Raw genomic sequence first — 18361 nt, forward strand, 5'->3', positions numbered from 1 at the left:
TGGTGTTTAGGGAAGGGAGAGAGGAAGACCACTTACTGGTTCTCTGTATCGATCATCAAATGAATGCTTAGCCATTAGATTTTTTAGGACAGCTAAAGCCAAGTGCCTGATATCTTGGTCTTCTTGCAGAGCAAAGCCAACTTCTCGGAGCAGAATTCCGATTAGGAAGTGTTTGCGGCAAAACTCATTTGTGACTGAATATTCAGGCATATCTTTGTGAGGAAGGTAAAGAGATCATGTTATTGAAAATCAACTGATCACTTGATAATCGAGAGAGATTTAGCAAACAACGATCAACCCCTCTCGCTACTAGGAGGGATTCAGTAATACAGTCTTGCTACAGAGACGAAAAATGTGAAGAGGGGCATTCAGCAAGTATTCTGTTTATACTAATCCAAATAGTACTCAATGTCAAATGTCAAATTCCATAAAAGTGGCATGTCTACAGTATTACTGGAGTTGAAAGGAGAAAAGCTTATTTTCTGCCTGGAGGAATCAGGAGATGTGACCGGAGGGAATATGTTGAGATGGACCTTTGAGGGTGCTCAAGGTTGAAGATGCAAAGAGTCCAGGGGCGGGGGGGGGGGGCAGTTGGAGGCAGTGGGGGGAGGAGAGGAGGCTGGGAGAAGGGATAGGGTTTCAGTGGCACAGACTTCTGAAAGCACAGTTATGTGGGGAGCACAGATATGGAGGAGACCAGTAAGCACAGCAGCCAAAAGAGGAGTGGGGAGAATTAAGACTTAAGAGATATACTGGGACTGGATGATGGACAAAATCAAGTACAAATTCCTAAGCTGGTGTCTAGGTCCCTGAACCATTTGCACGTAATTCTATAGGAAATGTTAGGTGACTGACAGCTTTGAGATCAGTGGCCCAATCAGACCTATGCTTTATTGATCCATTAATATGATAGGCTATAAATGGGAATTAGACTGTAGGGAGATGTGGGGTGACGGCTACCATCCAGGAGGCTGTAGGAACAGGGAAGGGGGGATGGTGAGAAGGCATCTGGACCTGGGGTAGCAGGACCCAAGTAGTAGCAGTAAAATCACCAGGACAAGTGGACAAGCAGTAAAATCACCAGGACGTAAAAGAGCAAAGAGAGAGGAAAACCAAAGGGGGCTGCACCATTTTGAGTCTGAACTATAGAGAAAAGAATGTTAAAATCTCAAGTAATAGTGCATTTATTGAGAATGGTCCAATGTGCTTCCTAAACGTAACTGTTAATAACAGGACTAGCGTCCAACCTATAGAACAGGTATTGTGTGCCAGCACTCGGCTAAGCACTTCACAAGCGTTATCTCCGGTACTCTTCAGAACTACGCGTTACGAATAATGAACTATTAGAATACTCCAGGTCATAACTGACCAGGAGCAAAGTAAACACACCGAGTTTTAAAAAATGCCGCTGGGGACAAAAGTACGGGAAATGTGGAAGTTCAGGAAACTAAGATCAAAGGGCTTAGGTTAAATAAATCTTTCCATGAAATACTGAGTAATAGTGAGGGGCCAGAAAGAGAACAAAGCTCTCCGATTCCCAATCTATGGCTAGAAAAAAAAATTGCCAGGACTATTTGAAGTTATAAACTCGTCTGGGGTAAAAATAAACTTATATGATTCTAATAATCTCAAATCCTGAGAGAATGGTTTGAACTAGGGTGTGGTTTATTGATAGAAATATCACATAGTTTCATTGAGCAAGGGTGTTATTACATACAATTGGGAATTTTATTTATGATGCACTCTAAGGAAATTTCAGATGCTTTGGGAAATTAAAAAAATTCCAACTCTGGAGAATAAAGTATGAAAGAATTCAAGTTGGGGAAGCATTTAATTATCTGTGACAAGAGAAAAGCTCAGCCAACTTTTTGACTATTTTGATTAGATGATATTAAACATATGGCTATTTATTAGCAGCTGGAAACTGGAAATTTGAAGTATTTATACTCATCAATATTATCAAATTATGATGTGGTTATTAATGCTGAGATAGTGTAATATAAAATATTATTTACCTGATGCATGTAACTCTTGTATTGATTCTGAAGGTGTCAAAGGATCTGGATTTAATATAAATAAACAAAAAGTTCAGATATATACATACTCAGATACACACTATATTCATTAACTATGTGTAATTTATACTGAAAAATTAAAATACACTGTCCTAAAATATGAATGAGTCCCTTCAATAAAGCTTTGTTTTTCAAGACAAGTACCTTAGGTTGTTTACTTCTTTCCTTAAAAATGAATGCCATGAACAGAATTATTTTAATTCTTAGCCTTCTTCTTGGACACCTTTTTGTTCTATCAGAAATCTGCTTGCTACAAAACATATTTTTATGTTCACTGTTGATCATATCATATCTACACAGAGACTGTCAGGCCTTTTTCTGAGCTACTGATAAGTAGTAAACAACCAGAATCCAAATGACAAAAACAGGTTTGATCCTCTTGAGTGTCGTAACCTAATTACTGCCTAATGCAGTAATATCTTGGCACTAGTTCATAAACATGAAACAAAACAAAAAGCGAAAAATGTTACAGTCCAAAATAACTTTTCCACCCTTTATTCTATGAAGGCATTTAGATAAATGTGTTTCATAAATTGGAAAAAGAATAGAATAATGTATACAGCTTAAATTTAAGATTGACATGACAAAACTTTTATAGGCTTGATAATGTACGTTACTTTCTCTTTCCTTCCAAAATATTAGTGTGAGCTATAATACATATGAAGAGGCTCTTTACCATCTTAGTTTCTGCTTTGCATGAATATCAAAACTGTGCCTTGTAATTTACTCATGCTTAGAAGTATTTAATTAATCAATTTATTTATTTTATTGAGGTATAATTGACATATAACATTATATTAGTTTCAAGTGCACCACATGATTTGATATATGTATACCTTGCAAAGTAGAAGTAAAGTATTTTAAGGTCATAAATCATTTAAGTATTTTCTTTGTAGCTTGATGTTTGATTAGTTTCTGATGTCTAGATGGGTGATGCTTATTCTCTACCATGATCATGCTGATATGTGTGTGTATATACATATTTTAACAAAAGTAATAAATGAAAATATTGTCTATAGACCATTTATACTATAGTAAGTATAGTAAACAAAATGTGAAGCCCCATTTTTACCTGTGCACCCATCTCTGCTTCTTTCTGACCCAGAGGTACTGAGTATTTACAATGTTGCCCATTTGCCTGCCTTCTTTTCCCCTTTTCAACCTAACAGTTTTCTTTGTATAAAACTCATTTTGAGGAATTGCATTTTAATGTACACACATTGATAATCTTAAATGAATTTATACTCACAAAGTGTAACTTTTCCTCCCTGTAATTTTATGTCTCTCAAAATCTAAGGAAAGTTGTCTTTTGGAGCCAGTATGGTGAAAGATAGTATGGGTCTAGGTTAAAATTCTTTGATTTACAAGCATCAATTTTATGGTTTTCTTGGCCTTCTTGTTAATGAAAAAGGAAACATAGACAAAAATTGAGAAATACAGAGCTGTATTCTTTACCACACGCTACCAACTTCTGCATTTTAACCTGATTACCTGGCTCTAATCCCACGTGACAACTTCAGACAAAACCAACACTGAAGAAACAGGGAAACAACAACAAACAAACAAAGGCAAAACAAACAAAAAAATATATTTGTTCCCATTGTAGGAACAGACAAAAATTCTGGGAATTATTACCTGGAATGTTTGCTGATCTTATGGGGAGACACAAAGGAATAAAGTGTTCATGCTGACATACTTCTTGAAGGAAATCAAATTTATACTGGCATAAGGTCTGAAAAAGAGGCAAAGAAATGACTATTATTCACACACTAAGAAAATTAATGGAAAATCTGCACTTGAATCTTATATCTAAAAAGGAGGTGGAGTTACTTTTGTGTGACCACTGGGTCATTGTTAAATTTAAAGGATTTTGTCCCCTCTGAAGTGGTAAATGTAGTCAGGCCCCCTGTTTTTGGAGATTGGACAAGGCCTGTTCAGGAAATGATCCCATCTGCAACCTACATTGAGCTTCTATGAGATGCAATCTTACTCAGCCCTATTTTTTGCTTCTTTTGGCATGTATGTAACATGTTTATTCTGGGAAAAATAGGTCCTCACCATATGTACAGAGGTCTTCAACTACATTCAGCTCAAAGAACATATCACTTCAATCAACTCCTAAGATCCAGTGCTAAGAAAGACAATGGTGCAGATAATCTAAAATTACAGTGAATCTCTCTCCATCTGCCATTTATTTTTGGAGTACATTATCTAATTCCACCTCTTCCCTGCCCTAGCAAACAGGTCTGTCATTTCAATAATGTTTTGAGTAGGACAGAGATAAACGAAGTGCAGACATGGTCTAAGACAACTTAATACAATCACATAAATAGGAAAAATCAGCGTGTTCATAACCATTCTATTTTCATTGTCATGCAAACTAAGTAATCAATTTTTAAGACTCCGATTGTGTTCACTGTATTCACTAATATCAGCTAACAAAATAAAATATATTCCATTTGCTCAGATGTTTTAGAATCATATTTTGTGGCAACTTTAGTCAATAATTTAAAATACTGCCATCTCAAACAAGGGTAGTATCTGACTTAATCCTTTGCACATCCAAGTGAAACGAAGCATAATTAAATTACATGGTAGTCATTCTTCACTGAGTATATTCTGTTTGGTTTTTGATAAAATATGTAGTTTAAGTTCACTGGAATTATACCTAAAATGATATTCTGCAAATATCATGCATAATTGGAGCACTAATGAAGGATATTCTTCCAAAAAATATTTACAGAGAGAATTGGATTCTCAAAATCAAATGACATATAACCATGTAACTCTCTTAGCCTAAAGTAAATCTCCACTGCCAAAAAATAATGTTCAGGCTCTTAAGCATAACATGAAAGGCTCCAAGAAGATCATTATTTATTTTTGGCTTTTCTATATTCGTTACTCTTTCCCAATACCTAGATAATTTCCCAATGGGGACTTACCTTCCTCCCAATGGGTAAAGGTTAATGGGGAACTATTAATTCAGGTGCCCTGTCTTCCCTCCCTAAAAGGCAGGCATGTGATCCAAAGCAGGTTGGTCACATGCTTCCTCTCTGGAATGTAAATCTTAAGCCGAGTACTAAGAAGGAGAAAATGGTCCCATTTGATTATTTAGACAGCAGCAGACCCTGGCCACTGGTTCATCCTTTGTGATTACTCTTGTGCCCTGGAAGTGCCTTGGTCACTGCTCTTTTCCAAGCTTAGTTCTCGAGCTCTTTCATCAATGCTGTTTACCCCAATATCCTTCCAAAAAATTCCCTTTTGCTCAAATTGGAGTAAGCTTCTGTTGCTGCGAGACAAAGAACCTTAACTGATAAAACTTTCACGGTCTGGCCCACTTCCAGTCTTATTTCCCTCTAGCATATGCCATACTACGTAGCTCAGTGGTTCTCAAACTTGAGAGTGCATAGGAATCACCTGAAAGTCTTGTTGCAATCCAGATTTCTGGGCTTCCCCTGTGGTAGCTCTGTTCCGAGATCACTGGTCTAGGAACCACACTTCGAGAACCGCTGCTCTCTAGACAGTACTGGTCCCTATCTCCCAAAACATAGCCCCTATTTAGGTAGGGTGATCAACTGTCCCATTTTGCCCAGGACTGAAGGTTTCCAGGGAAGTGGGACTTTCAGTGCTAAAACCAAGACAGTTCCGAGTAAACCTGAGGCAGAAGAATTGCAGGCGGAAAGAATCACTCTTTTCACCGCCCACAGGAAATAAAAGTGAAATGTAAACACTTTCATTCCACACTCCTTTTTTGTCCCCCGTGAAGGAAGGACTGGGTAGACTTACTTAGCACATGAACCGTTTTAAAAGGCTGCCTCTCATTGGTACAGAAATTATTTTTTTGATATGGATAATGGATAGGTTATTGTTTTAGACAGATATACACAGAGACCAGTTTATTTATTTGAAATGCAACAGTTTAGAAAGCAAGCACTCGTGTACATGGTTCGTACCTTGGGATCACCAGACGAGAACATGCTGACGTAACCGTTAACCGTCTTAAACACAAAACCCCGGTCCATAAACGTAAAGCAGCGCTAAAAAAGTAAAATTCTAAATTCAGACGTTTTTACTTTAAGGATCATTAAAGATGTTAGAAAAGATGATTAAATATATTGAAGTAAAATAACATTTAACTAAATGTGCTGTATAATAAATGTCTTAAAAATCTCTGCAATATGTTTAAGCGTTCCTCCACATATGGCAACTAATTAAAATACTAGATACAGTACACACACCAGAAAGTTACAAACCCATATTTATCAATTTCCTAAAACATCTCTTGGAGCTTTGCAATGAGCCCTTTCCTTTTAATATAGAAAGTTTTAGCTTTTACTTGTCTATTTTTTAAAACCACTTAGTTACATTTTATTATTATTTTTTTTAGTAATTCGATTCCATAATTCCTCAGGTGAAGAACCTTGCTGTGCAACATTGGGTAGGAACAGGGCAGAGACATGTCAGGAAAACCTTTTAAAATCTCACTGGCCAAAAAAAAAAATAGTAAAATCTCACTGGCCTCCTTCAACAGAATAGCTTTTCTCTTCAGCCAAGGCAGCTTGAATTTGAAGAGTGAAGGTAAGAGATCCTGGGATTTCTATCAGTGAGCTGCTCACTGTCTCTTTATTATGTTGTCAATCTCTCTTAACTGTAAAAACGAGAGCCTTAAACAGTGGGTAGGTTTGGAGGAGTCAGGCAATCGTTCCAACTTGGTACGGCACCTGCTCTCTCTCCCAAAGACCCATGGCCATGTCACCAGTAACCAAGCTACAGTGGCCAATTACTGCACTGGAAAAGTGTGAAGTGGGCATGGACCATATTTACTGATGCAGTATCTTGGGGAGGCACTATAGCAGATTGGCATATGGGGTCATCACTGAGTGTGTGGGGGTTGCATTCTACCCAGCCACATGTGTGTGAGCATGCGTACTACATGGGAAAATTTCTCAGCTGCTACATCACTCAGCATAGAAGCCTTCTTTCTCGTCCGAAGAGCCCTGTATGGTCCATTGTACTGGTTTTGCATCTCTTAATCTCTCCTCAATTTTACAAACAAATCTCTTTTCTCAGAAAGGACTGAACATAAAATCTTGTTATAGGTAGTCTACCAAGTGTAAAGTCTCCCACTGAAATAAGCCTGTGTGTAAACATGGGCTTTTTTCTCTAATAACATTTTTCCAGTTGTTTGGTCATTTATATGTTTGTTTTGTTTCCTTTTCCATTTTTCTTTGTTTTCTTCTGAGTTTTTTTTTTTTTCATTACCTATTCATTACTGTGTTAACATACTGCTTCATTTATATTTTCATTTTCAATATGGATTTAAGTTCCTTCAATAACTCTCCCCTTAGAAAAAAGTAAATGGCTCCCATGTCCTCCCACCTCCCAAAAGAACAGTGAGGAAAGGTAGACACCAGAGCATAATCATAAGCGCAGAAGATGTAGAGCACCTATAAGGGGAGGAGGGGAGGAAAAGAGGGCTTTCGTGTCCTCTGCACTATGCAGGCTCCCAGCTAGTGTGTCAAACCCTCCCAGGCTCTCCATCTGCAGAAGGAAGTCCCGACTGGTGACCCTTGGACTATCCCCAATATGGAGCTCCCTCCCCAGAAGACCTCTGCTGTCTCTTTCCTGCTGGGAAGAAGCTTGTGTCTCACCTTGCAGAGAGAGGAAGACCATCCAGTATAACTGTGGGTTCTAGAAACTTCTCAAGAAACAGCAAGAGAAAAGAAGCCCTTTGGTGAAGACACAGGGCCCTTTGATTAGATAGAGAAGGGGTTGGTGAGTCCTGTCATTGAACAAGGGTAGTGGCAATTGCCACCTCCCAGGGACTACTGTAGCCAATCTGTGAGCTTTTGAAGGAGGCCTAACTCCATCACCCATGAATGGGGAAAGTGAGGAGAAGGCTGCCTACCCTGGGGATCTAGGAAAACTCACTTAAGAGTTTCTTGAGATTTAAGAAGACTTTCTATGTGGTAAACTTGTCATTCTCTTTCTAAGGGACAGTGAGGGAAAAGGAGGGGTCATTCCTAAGATACAAAGTCAGCAGAATCAGCCTTCTTCCTGCAGAGAGCCCTCCTGCAGATCAAGCTTCATCAAATGTGTCTCTCCTGTCACCAGTCCCCTGTGTCTGGTCCACCCCAGCATCTTCTTAACCCCAGGCGAAGAGGCTCTTCTGCTCATTGCTGAGGGGTGGAGGGACCTCTCTGCTTTTCTTTTAAAATAATTTATATTAACCTTCTATATGAGTAGAAAATAATTTATAACAGGCTTTGGTAAACTATGGCCCATGAGCCAAAAGTGGCACACTGTCTGTTTTTCTAAAGAAAGTTTTACTGACACAGCTACACCCATTTGTTTATATATTGTCTATGGTGAATGGTCTATGGTTGTTTCTGTGTTACCGTTGCAGAGTTGGGTAGTTGTCACAGAGACTGTATGTCCTGCAGAACTAAAAATATTTAATATTTGACCCTTTATAGAAAACAATTTTGCAGATTCTTGATATAAAGGATAACTTATACCTTATCAGACTTTTTCTCAGTTTGGCTTAGTAAACTAAAAGCCAAATATTCTAAATTACATGCAAAAATATATTCTTGTATATATGGCTGTTGTAATGAAAAAATGTTTATTTTATCTCATCAACTGTGAAAGTCACAGTTTTACTCTATAGATGGTTCAGTGATGAGTTATGAAATCCCAAATTGCAAAACACACCACCTGAGTGCCTTTCCCTGTATATTTTACAAAATCTCTGGGCCCATCACTTCCTTTCCTTTGCCCCTGTGCTAGGTATTAGCTTATGTACAACCCACAGCAACTTTTGCATAGATGAAGTTTCTAGAAAACATATATTTATTCCACAAACACAGAACATTTAAGTAAAATAGAGTAGATATGAAGACTTTCCCTTTTCACTGACTTGCTTATCCATCTTTTTTTTTCATAATTAGAACTATCACAGATGTTTCTTTAAACATAATTTGCTACCAAAGTCTGTTTTTTATATTAGATGATTTCCAAAAGCTAATTGAAATAAAGTAGAGATTAGTCAGACGAGCATCGTACGATGTTTGTACGATGGACTTTTATAATGTACAATATATTAAACTAATGTTTTCATTTATAAACTTCACATATAAGTATTGCTTTCAGTTTGCAGTTCATGGATCCACATATCTTATAGACTATATTTGTTTTATCTATTGTCAATCCATGCTTTTTACCCACAGATTTCACAACCACTGGTATCACCATTAGCTTTATACTTTGTGTCATTTTTCATCTTGGACATTCATGTTAGACATTAGTTTATGTACCACCAGAAGCAACTTTTGCATAAATGAGCTCCAAGGAAAACATATATTTATTCTAATAAGTACAGAGCATTTAAGCCAAAAAGGGTGGATAAGGGGTCTTTTCCCTTTTTAAGAGACTTGCTTATGCAACATTTTTTTTTTGGAATTTTGGGAAGAATATTGCAGATATTTCTTGAATGTAATTTGCTTACAAATCGGACAGTATGCCATTTTTTTTCCAAATTTTCTTTTCCATCAAGCACTTCAAATAAACTACTAGCATAGTAATAAACTTTATTCTCATAGGTCTTAAAAACGTGGTAGAAAACGAGAGTAATTTTTTTCTCCTTTACTCTTTTCCTCCTCAACTCTGACCATCCCTTTCTCTTTCTGAAGCAAGAAAAAAAGCAAAAATAAGAGACAAAACAGTGAAGAAAAAGAAATACAAGATGAGAACAAACATAGTATGTAATTTGAAACTGCATTTAACACATTAAAAAAGAAATTAAACTGAATTAAAACTCACCAAAGACAACTTAAGCTAATTTTCCATCTACCTCCATAGCCTCTTAACTTTATGTTAGTAGTATTTATTTATAAATTCCCACACCTATCCAGTATGTTCTGGTGTCTACCACAAAGAAACAAGTGAAGTGGCTTCATCAATGGTCAATAGTTGGGCAAAAGAAGGACTAGAAGAAAAACATTATCTTTCTGGTTGAATGTATTATCTGTTAAATGATACACCATCATTCTACATTAGCTTTCCTTGGACTAAGCACATTTTTCTTCTCAATTCAATAGAAATGCCTGTAATTCAAAGAAATGATGCTAAATATATGTATGTGTATATATATATATATATATATATTCACTTTATGTTGCTTAATACTTTAACTGATAATTTTCCTTTTATGCGATTAATGCACAATATTTTCATCACGTAAAAAGAGCCTAGAGGTAATATAACAAAAATGCTAAATTCCCCAAAATTTTCCCGAAGTGGCTATTTGGCATCACTGTTAGAGCTGTAGCCAATCCAAAACATCACTTCAAGGGCAGAAAAGCCCAAGAGAATAATATTGTCACAGTGCAGCTTCTTTAAAAATCTCATTTTTCTCTTTAAAAATATTTAGAAGTACTACATTTGGCAACACTCAAGTAGATACTTTTCTTTAACCTTAGTTTTTGTTCTGTATGACTCCAAATTGGAAAAAATATCAAAAAGTATTTCAAGCAAGAAAGATGTATAGATGAAAGTATTCATCTAATCCTGGTAGTCTTGACTTTTCATCATAAATGAAACTGTGACCTAAATTAACATTTAGAGTATCTCACACCCACTATCACGGAGGCTTGAATAGAACTGTGATCTTGTATAATTGTACCTTAAGAAATTTGGCAACGCTGTGGTTTGCCCTTCTTGTTTCTTCAAGTGCATCTTTGTTTTTCCAAATCATGTGGTCAGCTAGGCTCATGACAAGATTGTCCAATTCATTTTGGTAAGATTCAGGAAATCTTTGAGGCCGAGAAAGCTAAGGAAAGAATGGATCATTTCTTCATAATGTGACCTGTAAAATACTAAGCCTGGAAAACATAAACTGTAAGCCTTACTACAAACAAAAAGTCTTTTTGAAAACTTGAAAGCAATAATAAAATAGAAGCCCTTTTAATTTCAAGGTCATGATTTTCATCATTTTCATTGAATGTTTCCTTCTATTTTGGCCAATAAATTTTTCACTTTTTCATTATAAATTATAACATATATGAATTGCAGACTATTCAGACAATGTAGAAATGTAACATTTTTTTTATAACCTCTTAATTCCCCTCCTTTCCCTCTCCAGAAATAACTACTATCAATAGTTTAATGAATATTATTCTAGATTTTCTTTGAGTCACAGTTCTCTAATTTAAAAATCAATTATTTTGATTTTTTAAAACTAGGAATCCTCCAATAAACAACTATAAGAAATCAGTGAATGAATAACTGAATGAGTACAGATATCAGTTTGTAATGTTCTCTAATAAGTAGTGAGTCCCAGCTAGTCTTTTTAAAACATTTATTTCAGCTTTATTGAGTTATAGTTGACATATAAAATTATAAGATATTTAAAGCATACACTGTGGTGCTTTCATACACATACACATTGTGAAAGAATTCCACCCTCCACCCCTCATCTAGTTAATTAAGCCATCCATCAGCTCACATACATATTTTTGGGGAGAGAACATTTAGGTTCTACTCTCAGCAAATTTCAATTACGCAATACAGTGTTATCAACTATAATCACCATGTTTTCCATTAGATGCTCAAACCTTATTTATCTTATAGATGAAGGTTTACACAAGCTAGTCTTAACTCAATGGTCTCAGCATATGCCACCGCAGGTGCCTGTGGGACTTCACAGTCAAGATACTTTTGCCACAAGATAAAAAGTGATTTGGCTGTGAGATTACATAACATACATTGAATAAAACTCTATAGGCCCCTAAAGACTGCCCTCAGTCCAGGAATCCAACCCCCCCCCCCCATTTGAACTCCTGCACATAAAGGGAAAGTTTCAGGCAGCTGAGTTTTCCCATTTCAATCTCGATTTGGTGAATTTACACAGCTTCTTTGCACGAGATAGGTAAGATTCATTCATCTTTACAAGTTGGCTTTAAAATTAGACTCGCATTTTCACTATAGACAGAAACAGACAATTGAGAGTTAGACAGTGCCATATTCTCTGAAATTCTGAGCACCCAGCCTTCCATGAGGCAAGAATAAAAACCACGGAAGCTAAAATTACAGGAACTGCATAGAACAAACAGTGATTAATTGTAGGACGCTGGAGCTAACTTGGACTGGCTTTTTTTTAAGCCATTGTACCAGGACATGACTGTATAGGCATTTTGAGGATTTCATGGTTACCCCCTGTATATATTCAAAGCTTATTGTTGAAATCAAATTAAGTTCACAACAAATAAACCTAATGGATTTAATTGCAGACATCATTTTTCATCCTGCTCCGTATACCTTGGGGAAATAAGGGTAAACAATCCACCTATGAAAGCAACAATCACTTTTTAGATAATCAAAGCACATTTGCAGTTTTCCTTTTTTCATTGTGTTAGTCCTCCAAGATACATTAAACATATCAATGTCAACATTTTCTTCACAGGGAAATACAGTAATATCTTGGACTTTGATAATCCCTCTGTTCCTCCATTTTTTTTGCCTTCCTTTCAAACTCCCCTTGTAGCCTACTCCCACTCTTAACCCAAAGACATGCTGATTGGTAAACACACGAGTAATGTTTTTAATTGCTCTCTGGAAGTCTATCCCAAGGGCTTGAGGCGGGAGAATTCCTGAGCTGGGGACGGTGGATTTTCTGTCTCAGGACAGGGGAGGAAGGGGAGTAAGGTGACAGCATGGTTGCATCCCAAGCTGCAGAGCTGGAACGCATTGGAGAACCTGGGCTATGATACGGTGGAGGTCACAAGAATCAGGTGCAGAATGCAGGGGCTGAATTTCAGGCGTTTGGGAATTTCGTTAAGAACAAGGGGCTGACGGGAAACAAAAGGTGTAGCCAGTAAAAGAAACCTTTGGCTACTAGAGCTCAGTGCTGAGAAGACATTCAGCACTTCCTAGTAAATAGGAATTCGCCTTGGACAAGAAAGCAGAGGTCACAGGGAGGTGTTATCTGCCTTTCAGAGGACCAGACTAGGGGATCTGACTTCCTCACATCTCCTTGATGATGGAAGCTTTTTTTAATAGCAAAGAAAGCTATTCACTTCACAATTAAAAAATAAGAAAAGAAAATGCAAATAGCTTGGGAGATGTTTATTGTGAATGCTTTCAAGTCAAATGATGGTATCTGGTCTTCTCCTACTGTGATAAATAGAGATGGTTAGAAAATTGGAAGGCCATGCACCTCTGGAAGAAAACTGGGTATGGTGATTGCTATGGAAGAGGGTAATGAAAAGGGAACTTGAATCAGTGAAGATAAACTCTTGTTTACAATGAGTTCCTTTATTCTTAGGCTGTTCATAAGGGTGTTTTGTGACCTATCTATTTTAGCAGATACATACTGGTGGGAACTAAAGGATTTTAGTCCAATTTGTTCTTTTTACAGATGGGCGAACAGACTCTGAGATGTTTAGTGTCTTTTTTTTAAATCATCTAACATGTTAGTGGCAGAGCAAGGATTACAGTGGTGAGGTTCCCTGATATAGCTTAAGAACAGAGAGATAGGAATCATTCTTAGCTTCATGTTAGATTTTCTCTTCCTCCCGGACAGGAGGCTCTTATCTCTGGAAGTAGAAGAGCAGACACAGCTGAAAAGCAAACATAGAACTTAAGAACTAAGAGTTATGGAATACCAGAGATGATTAGATGTGCAGCCAAGGCAGGTCTGTTATGCTTATGTCAAGGCCATGTTTGGAAAGGCCTGAGGTCTGGAGGCATGGATGGGGCATGTGGATGGATGACCCGAGGATGGTGGCTTGGCAGACTCCCCTGAATCCTCAGTGCCCCATCCCTCTCTATTCAGAGTCAGCGCTTCTCCCGTGTGGGAATACACTGCAAAGGTCTCTCCCTGCAAGACGACAGGCAGACCCTTCAGCAGCTGTCCTTCCTCCTCTCCTGGAGCTCAGGCCATTAGCTGGGATTAAATGCCAGCTTAACTCAGCTGCGAACCTGCTGGGCCTAATAAGGTAAGGAAGCGCGTATACCCCAAGGAGTTATAAGAATTAGTTAGCATGTACCAGCAGGAGCCACAGTGGGAGTACCACTGAGATCGGATGTTGAGTGTGTTTGACCAAGATGGCCAGAACATAAGAATGGATAAATTCAAATTCATTGACATGAGGGCACTTTGTCAGGACACGGGCTTAAATAAGACCTCAGGGGATGGACCATTCCCTGTTAGTTGGCTCTTAGAATCCTGGAGATGGCTCATTTTAAGCAGAATGGAAATGCCTAGGTTGCCCTGGCAGATGAATGAGGAAGGAATAAAGAAGCAGAGGAAGGTGGACATGTAGGAATGGAAATATGAGCCCAGAAGACCTACTATCCACCAAGGCCATCAGGAAGGTACTGGGGACCAACATCCCTAAGACCGTTCAGTGGTGTCTCCCATCTGCAGGTGAGAGAGGCAGTCACAGTGTTGGCTCGCTAACAGTCATGAGGATGAGGGTCATCAATATAACAGAGGCCATGTGATTGCACCTAATCTCCAGGGGCCAGGGGGTTGCGATTACTAAAACAAATGGCAAATCTGGAGAGCAGCCAAGGGGGCTTGACTCTCAGGGAGCTACAGAGCTGATTAACGACATGTTGGAAGCCCTAGGGACGAGACAATCAGCAGCCGACAATGGCGATGCTTAATGTCCTCCAAGGAGGCAAGGCTGGACAATCAGGAGATGAGGGTGTTTGTTCCAGTGAATAGACACGAATCCTCTCTCTGTTCTTGGATCTCAGTCAATTTTCAGATCTGGTACATACTGACTGAAGAGGAGGCAGGGTCCCTAAAGAAAGCCCCCTGCAGACCTTTGATAAGTACATACTGTAATGATTCTACCAGTCCTTCTCCAAAGGCTTTCCTCAGGTGACTATACTAGGCGGAGGGGAATATTCCTATATTTCACGAACTATTGGACACAAGATCTGAGTTGATACTGCTATCTGGAGACCAAAACACCATCAGGCCCACCCAGTTAGAGTGGAAACTCACAGGATTAATAAAGTTGCCCTGCCTATAGTTCTGTTAGCAGAGGGTCCACTGGGTTCAAAAATCCACCAAACAGCCATTTACCTGGTCCAAATGTACAATTTGTATTGACATAATTAGCATCTAGAGTAACCACACACTGGATGCTTGACCTGTGGAGCTATCCTGGTGGAGAAGGCCAAGTGTAAGCCTCTGACACTGCCCCTCCCCAGCCAAGAGTGTAAATGGAGACAATATTGCTATTCGCCACCATTCCCACCCCATGCAATATTGCTCTGATTTAGTCTCCCAGTGAGGGAGGGGTAAGAGTCAGAGGTTTCCCCTCAGTCTTACCCACAGTGAGGACAAGAGAAATACGTGTGGAACTCAGGCGATCCAGTTGGGTGCTTCTTGATCCTCCCTACCCAATTGTAACTATAAATGGTCTGAGTAGAGTATGACTCCCGGAGGCTGAGACCACCCTGGACCACTCTGGAATGAGGGTTTGGGTCACAACACAGTAAGTCACCAAGACTTTCAGAGCTGTTGGCTGAGGGTGAGGGCAATCTAGAATGGATGGTAGAGGAGGGAGGTGATGAGAACTGCACAGGGTTCCGAGACCAACTATAGTAACAGGGGCTACAGTTAATCCCACTAGCCTCCCTCTTGTAAGTTTCCTTTCAGGAAGGAGAGGCCCATGGGAACTGTGGAGGAGAAGATTCATAAACATATGTGAAAGGTAGTGTAAGCTGTGGACTGTGGACCACGGGTGGCAGCCAAGGATGTGCATAGCTCAGATACTCCCTTGAGAAAAAGTCTACTGGGATGAATGAAATAACTACGAAGCCTTTGGGACCCACTCAAGAGTTCATGCCAAGGCCACATTCTCTCCGGCTGCTCTGAGTAATTACTGAGCTTGCAGAGGTAAGAGAGCCAGACCATCTGCCCGATGCAGGACTTTTCTCATGAACATTCTTTGCTCTCAGACAGCCCATTGGCCCACCTACAACTTTCTCACTGCAAGCCTCTTTCTAGCCAATCCTCCTTCCTTTGCCATCTCCTTTCACAGGTGTCAGACCTTCCTAGTCCTTTTGACTGTCCCTTTATCCTTTGTAGTCATTTTTGTACTTCTAATTTTGTCCTGGCATCTGCTTCTGAAAGACCTGTACTGATACACACAATCATGTCTCACATTTGTTGGATGCTATTGTTTTATCTATGATCGTACCTGAATTTTATTTGTGTCAATCAAGTGCTGTGCCATGGATTTTAGGATAATTGCAAAGAAGAACCAGGAATGCTGTTAGGAAAAGAAAAGACAACCAGAAATTTATCATCTTATAGCAAAATAATGATAATTCCATTCTTCACAACATGCAATTTTATAAAACCTTTATCTTAAAATGTATTCTTTGAAATTAAATGCATCAGAGCAATAGTATGTTCTCCATTATGTTAGGATCATCCTTAGCAAAGTTCTAATGGTAAAAGTAAATACCAGATATTTCTGTTCCTCAGTCATCTCAAAGACTGTTTAAACTAAAACAAGATACTGGTTTACTAGACGTGGCTGAGTAGACAGTAGTCTTATGAAATACTTATTCATTGGGTGTTCTATCTGTTTTACTTAGTTAAACAAAACTAAGTAAAACTTTTTTATCTTAAAATATGGTGTAGCAGACCCACCCCTAACATTGCCAGGGATAGAGGCAAGAGTGAAAATGGAAGCCACATGTGAAAATATCTGAAAGTTCAAAGTCAAGTTAACAGAGTCTTAAATAAAATATGTTGGATCCTCCTATCTTTACAAATATAACTTCATGACAACTTGGAATGCTGTACCAGAACGTGGGGCCCACCCCCTCTTCTCACCTGAGGCTCTGTCCTACACTGAGGGGCCTGGGGCACGCGGGTGACTGTCCAGCCTGCAAATCCAGGTGCTGCCCACAAACTGGTCCCTCTCTCCCACCAAACACTGCTCCCCCCTTGGGTCTTGGGTTACACTCCAGATTTTCCCTCCGAAGAATGGACTTAGGAAAGAGATATAAGCATGCCCAGGAATAAACCTATAAACCCTCTAGGTAGGGGCTCCTGGGGATTCTTATAGGTCCTGAAGAGGCGGTAGGGGCTCCCAGGAGCATTTCTCTTGGCTATTCTCATACTTTTTCTTATGAGAAGGGGTGCATTTGGAGAAGATCAAAGCATATGCAAGAGTGGAGGCCCCTCTTTCTTGGGTCTAAGGGTCTTGATTAACCCAGATACAAAAAATATATATCACATATTGTGAACACTTACAAAGAATACACTTCCCTGAGCCTCTTCCCTTCCCAGCCTCTCCACCACAGATAACAATTTTCAATTTTGTGCTCATCATTCCCTTGCTTTCCTTCATAATTTTGCTACCAATATCATACATCAAAGTAATATTCAATTTTGCCTGCCACTGAACTTCAAACAAACGGAATCATCCTGTATGTATTCTCTTGTGATTGCCTTTTCAATTCAACAAATTCTTTTCTGAGGTTTGTTTATGTGGAGCTAGGTAGCTGGGGGTCCTCTATTGTCACCGCATCACATATATAATCCCAATTTACCTATCTGCTCTACTGTGGATGGGCATCTGAACTATATCCAATTTTAGGCTGATACCAACCATGCTGTTAAGAACTTTTGAGTACCGGGTTCTAACGCTGGAAGATTGACTGAGATGAGGAAGAAAGGACGTTTAAGCTCTCAAGGGGCAGCTCTGGCTTAAAAAGGGGGTCATTCCTTAGTAAACTTGATATTGGAAGTGAAATTCATGTTGTTGGGAATATTTAATTAACACAAGGCACCCCACCTTGTCCTAAATAATATTTTTAACCACCATGCCAAATGTTCTAACATTTGTCTCTTGATTTAACTGACACCTGTCACTCACTAGCCCTCAGCACTCAGCCCCACCTACACTATTTACCTTGAATCCACCAGGACTAATTCCATTGAGCCTCTTGCCTCTGTTCACGTCTGATAACAGAAGAAGCCTCACTCCTCTCCTGCCCTCTGGTCTCTGTAGGTGCTGCATATCCCCTTGTGTATCTCACTGCTTCTCATCTCCTGAAACCCACCCACCATACATTTGGTCTGGAACACATGGTCCATTACCAATAAAATCTCCTGAAGATGCAACTTCTCCTCCAAACATTCCCTTTGCCTTGTCTTTTAACTGAACACTGACTCCCCAGAGGACCCTGCTGGAAAGGGTGTGGAGAGAAGGGAACCCTCCTACACTGTTGGTGGGACTGTAAATTGGTAC

At 39.1% G+C, this 18361-nt stretch overlaps 1 protein-coding gene across 2 annotated transcripts in view; it reads right to left on the bottom strand.

Annotated features, from left to right (window-relative positions):
- The window catches only part of DOCK10 (dedicator of cytokinesis 10), a 279468-nt gene that overhangs the window by 38964 nt on the left and 222143 nt on the right, over positions 1-18361 (bottom strand). For both annotated transcript variants that reach the window (XM_061205474.1, XM_061205466.1), the window contains exons 27-32: positions 16295-16366; positions 10759-10905; positions 6029-6112; positions 3711-3807; positions 2016-2060; positions 37-212 (exon numbers count right to left, since the gene is read on the bottom strand). In XM_061205474.1, coding sequence (XP_061061457.1) covers positions 37-212; positions 2016-2060; positions 3711-3807; positions 6029-6112; positions 10759-10905; positions 16295-16366 — 621 coding nt within the window. The remainder of the gene's footprint in view (positions 1-36; positions 213-2015; positions 2061-3710; positions 3808-6028; positions 6113-10758; positions 10906-16294; positions 16367-18361) is intronic.

Source organism: Eubalaena glacialis, chromosome 1, assembly GCF_028564815.1.
Source record: "Eubalaena glacialis isolate mEubGla1 chromosome 1, mEubGla1.1.hap2.+ XY, whole genome shotgun sequence".
Taxonomy (NCBI): Eukaryota; Metazoa; Chordata; class Mammalia; order Artiodactyla; family Balaenidae; genus Eubalaena; species Eubalaena glacialis.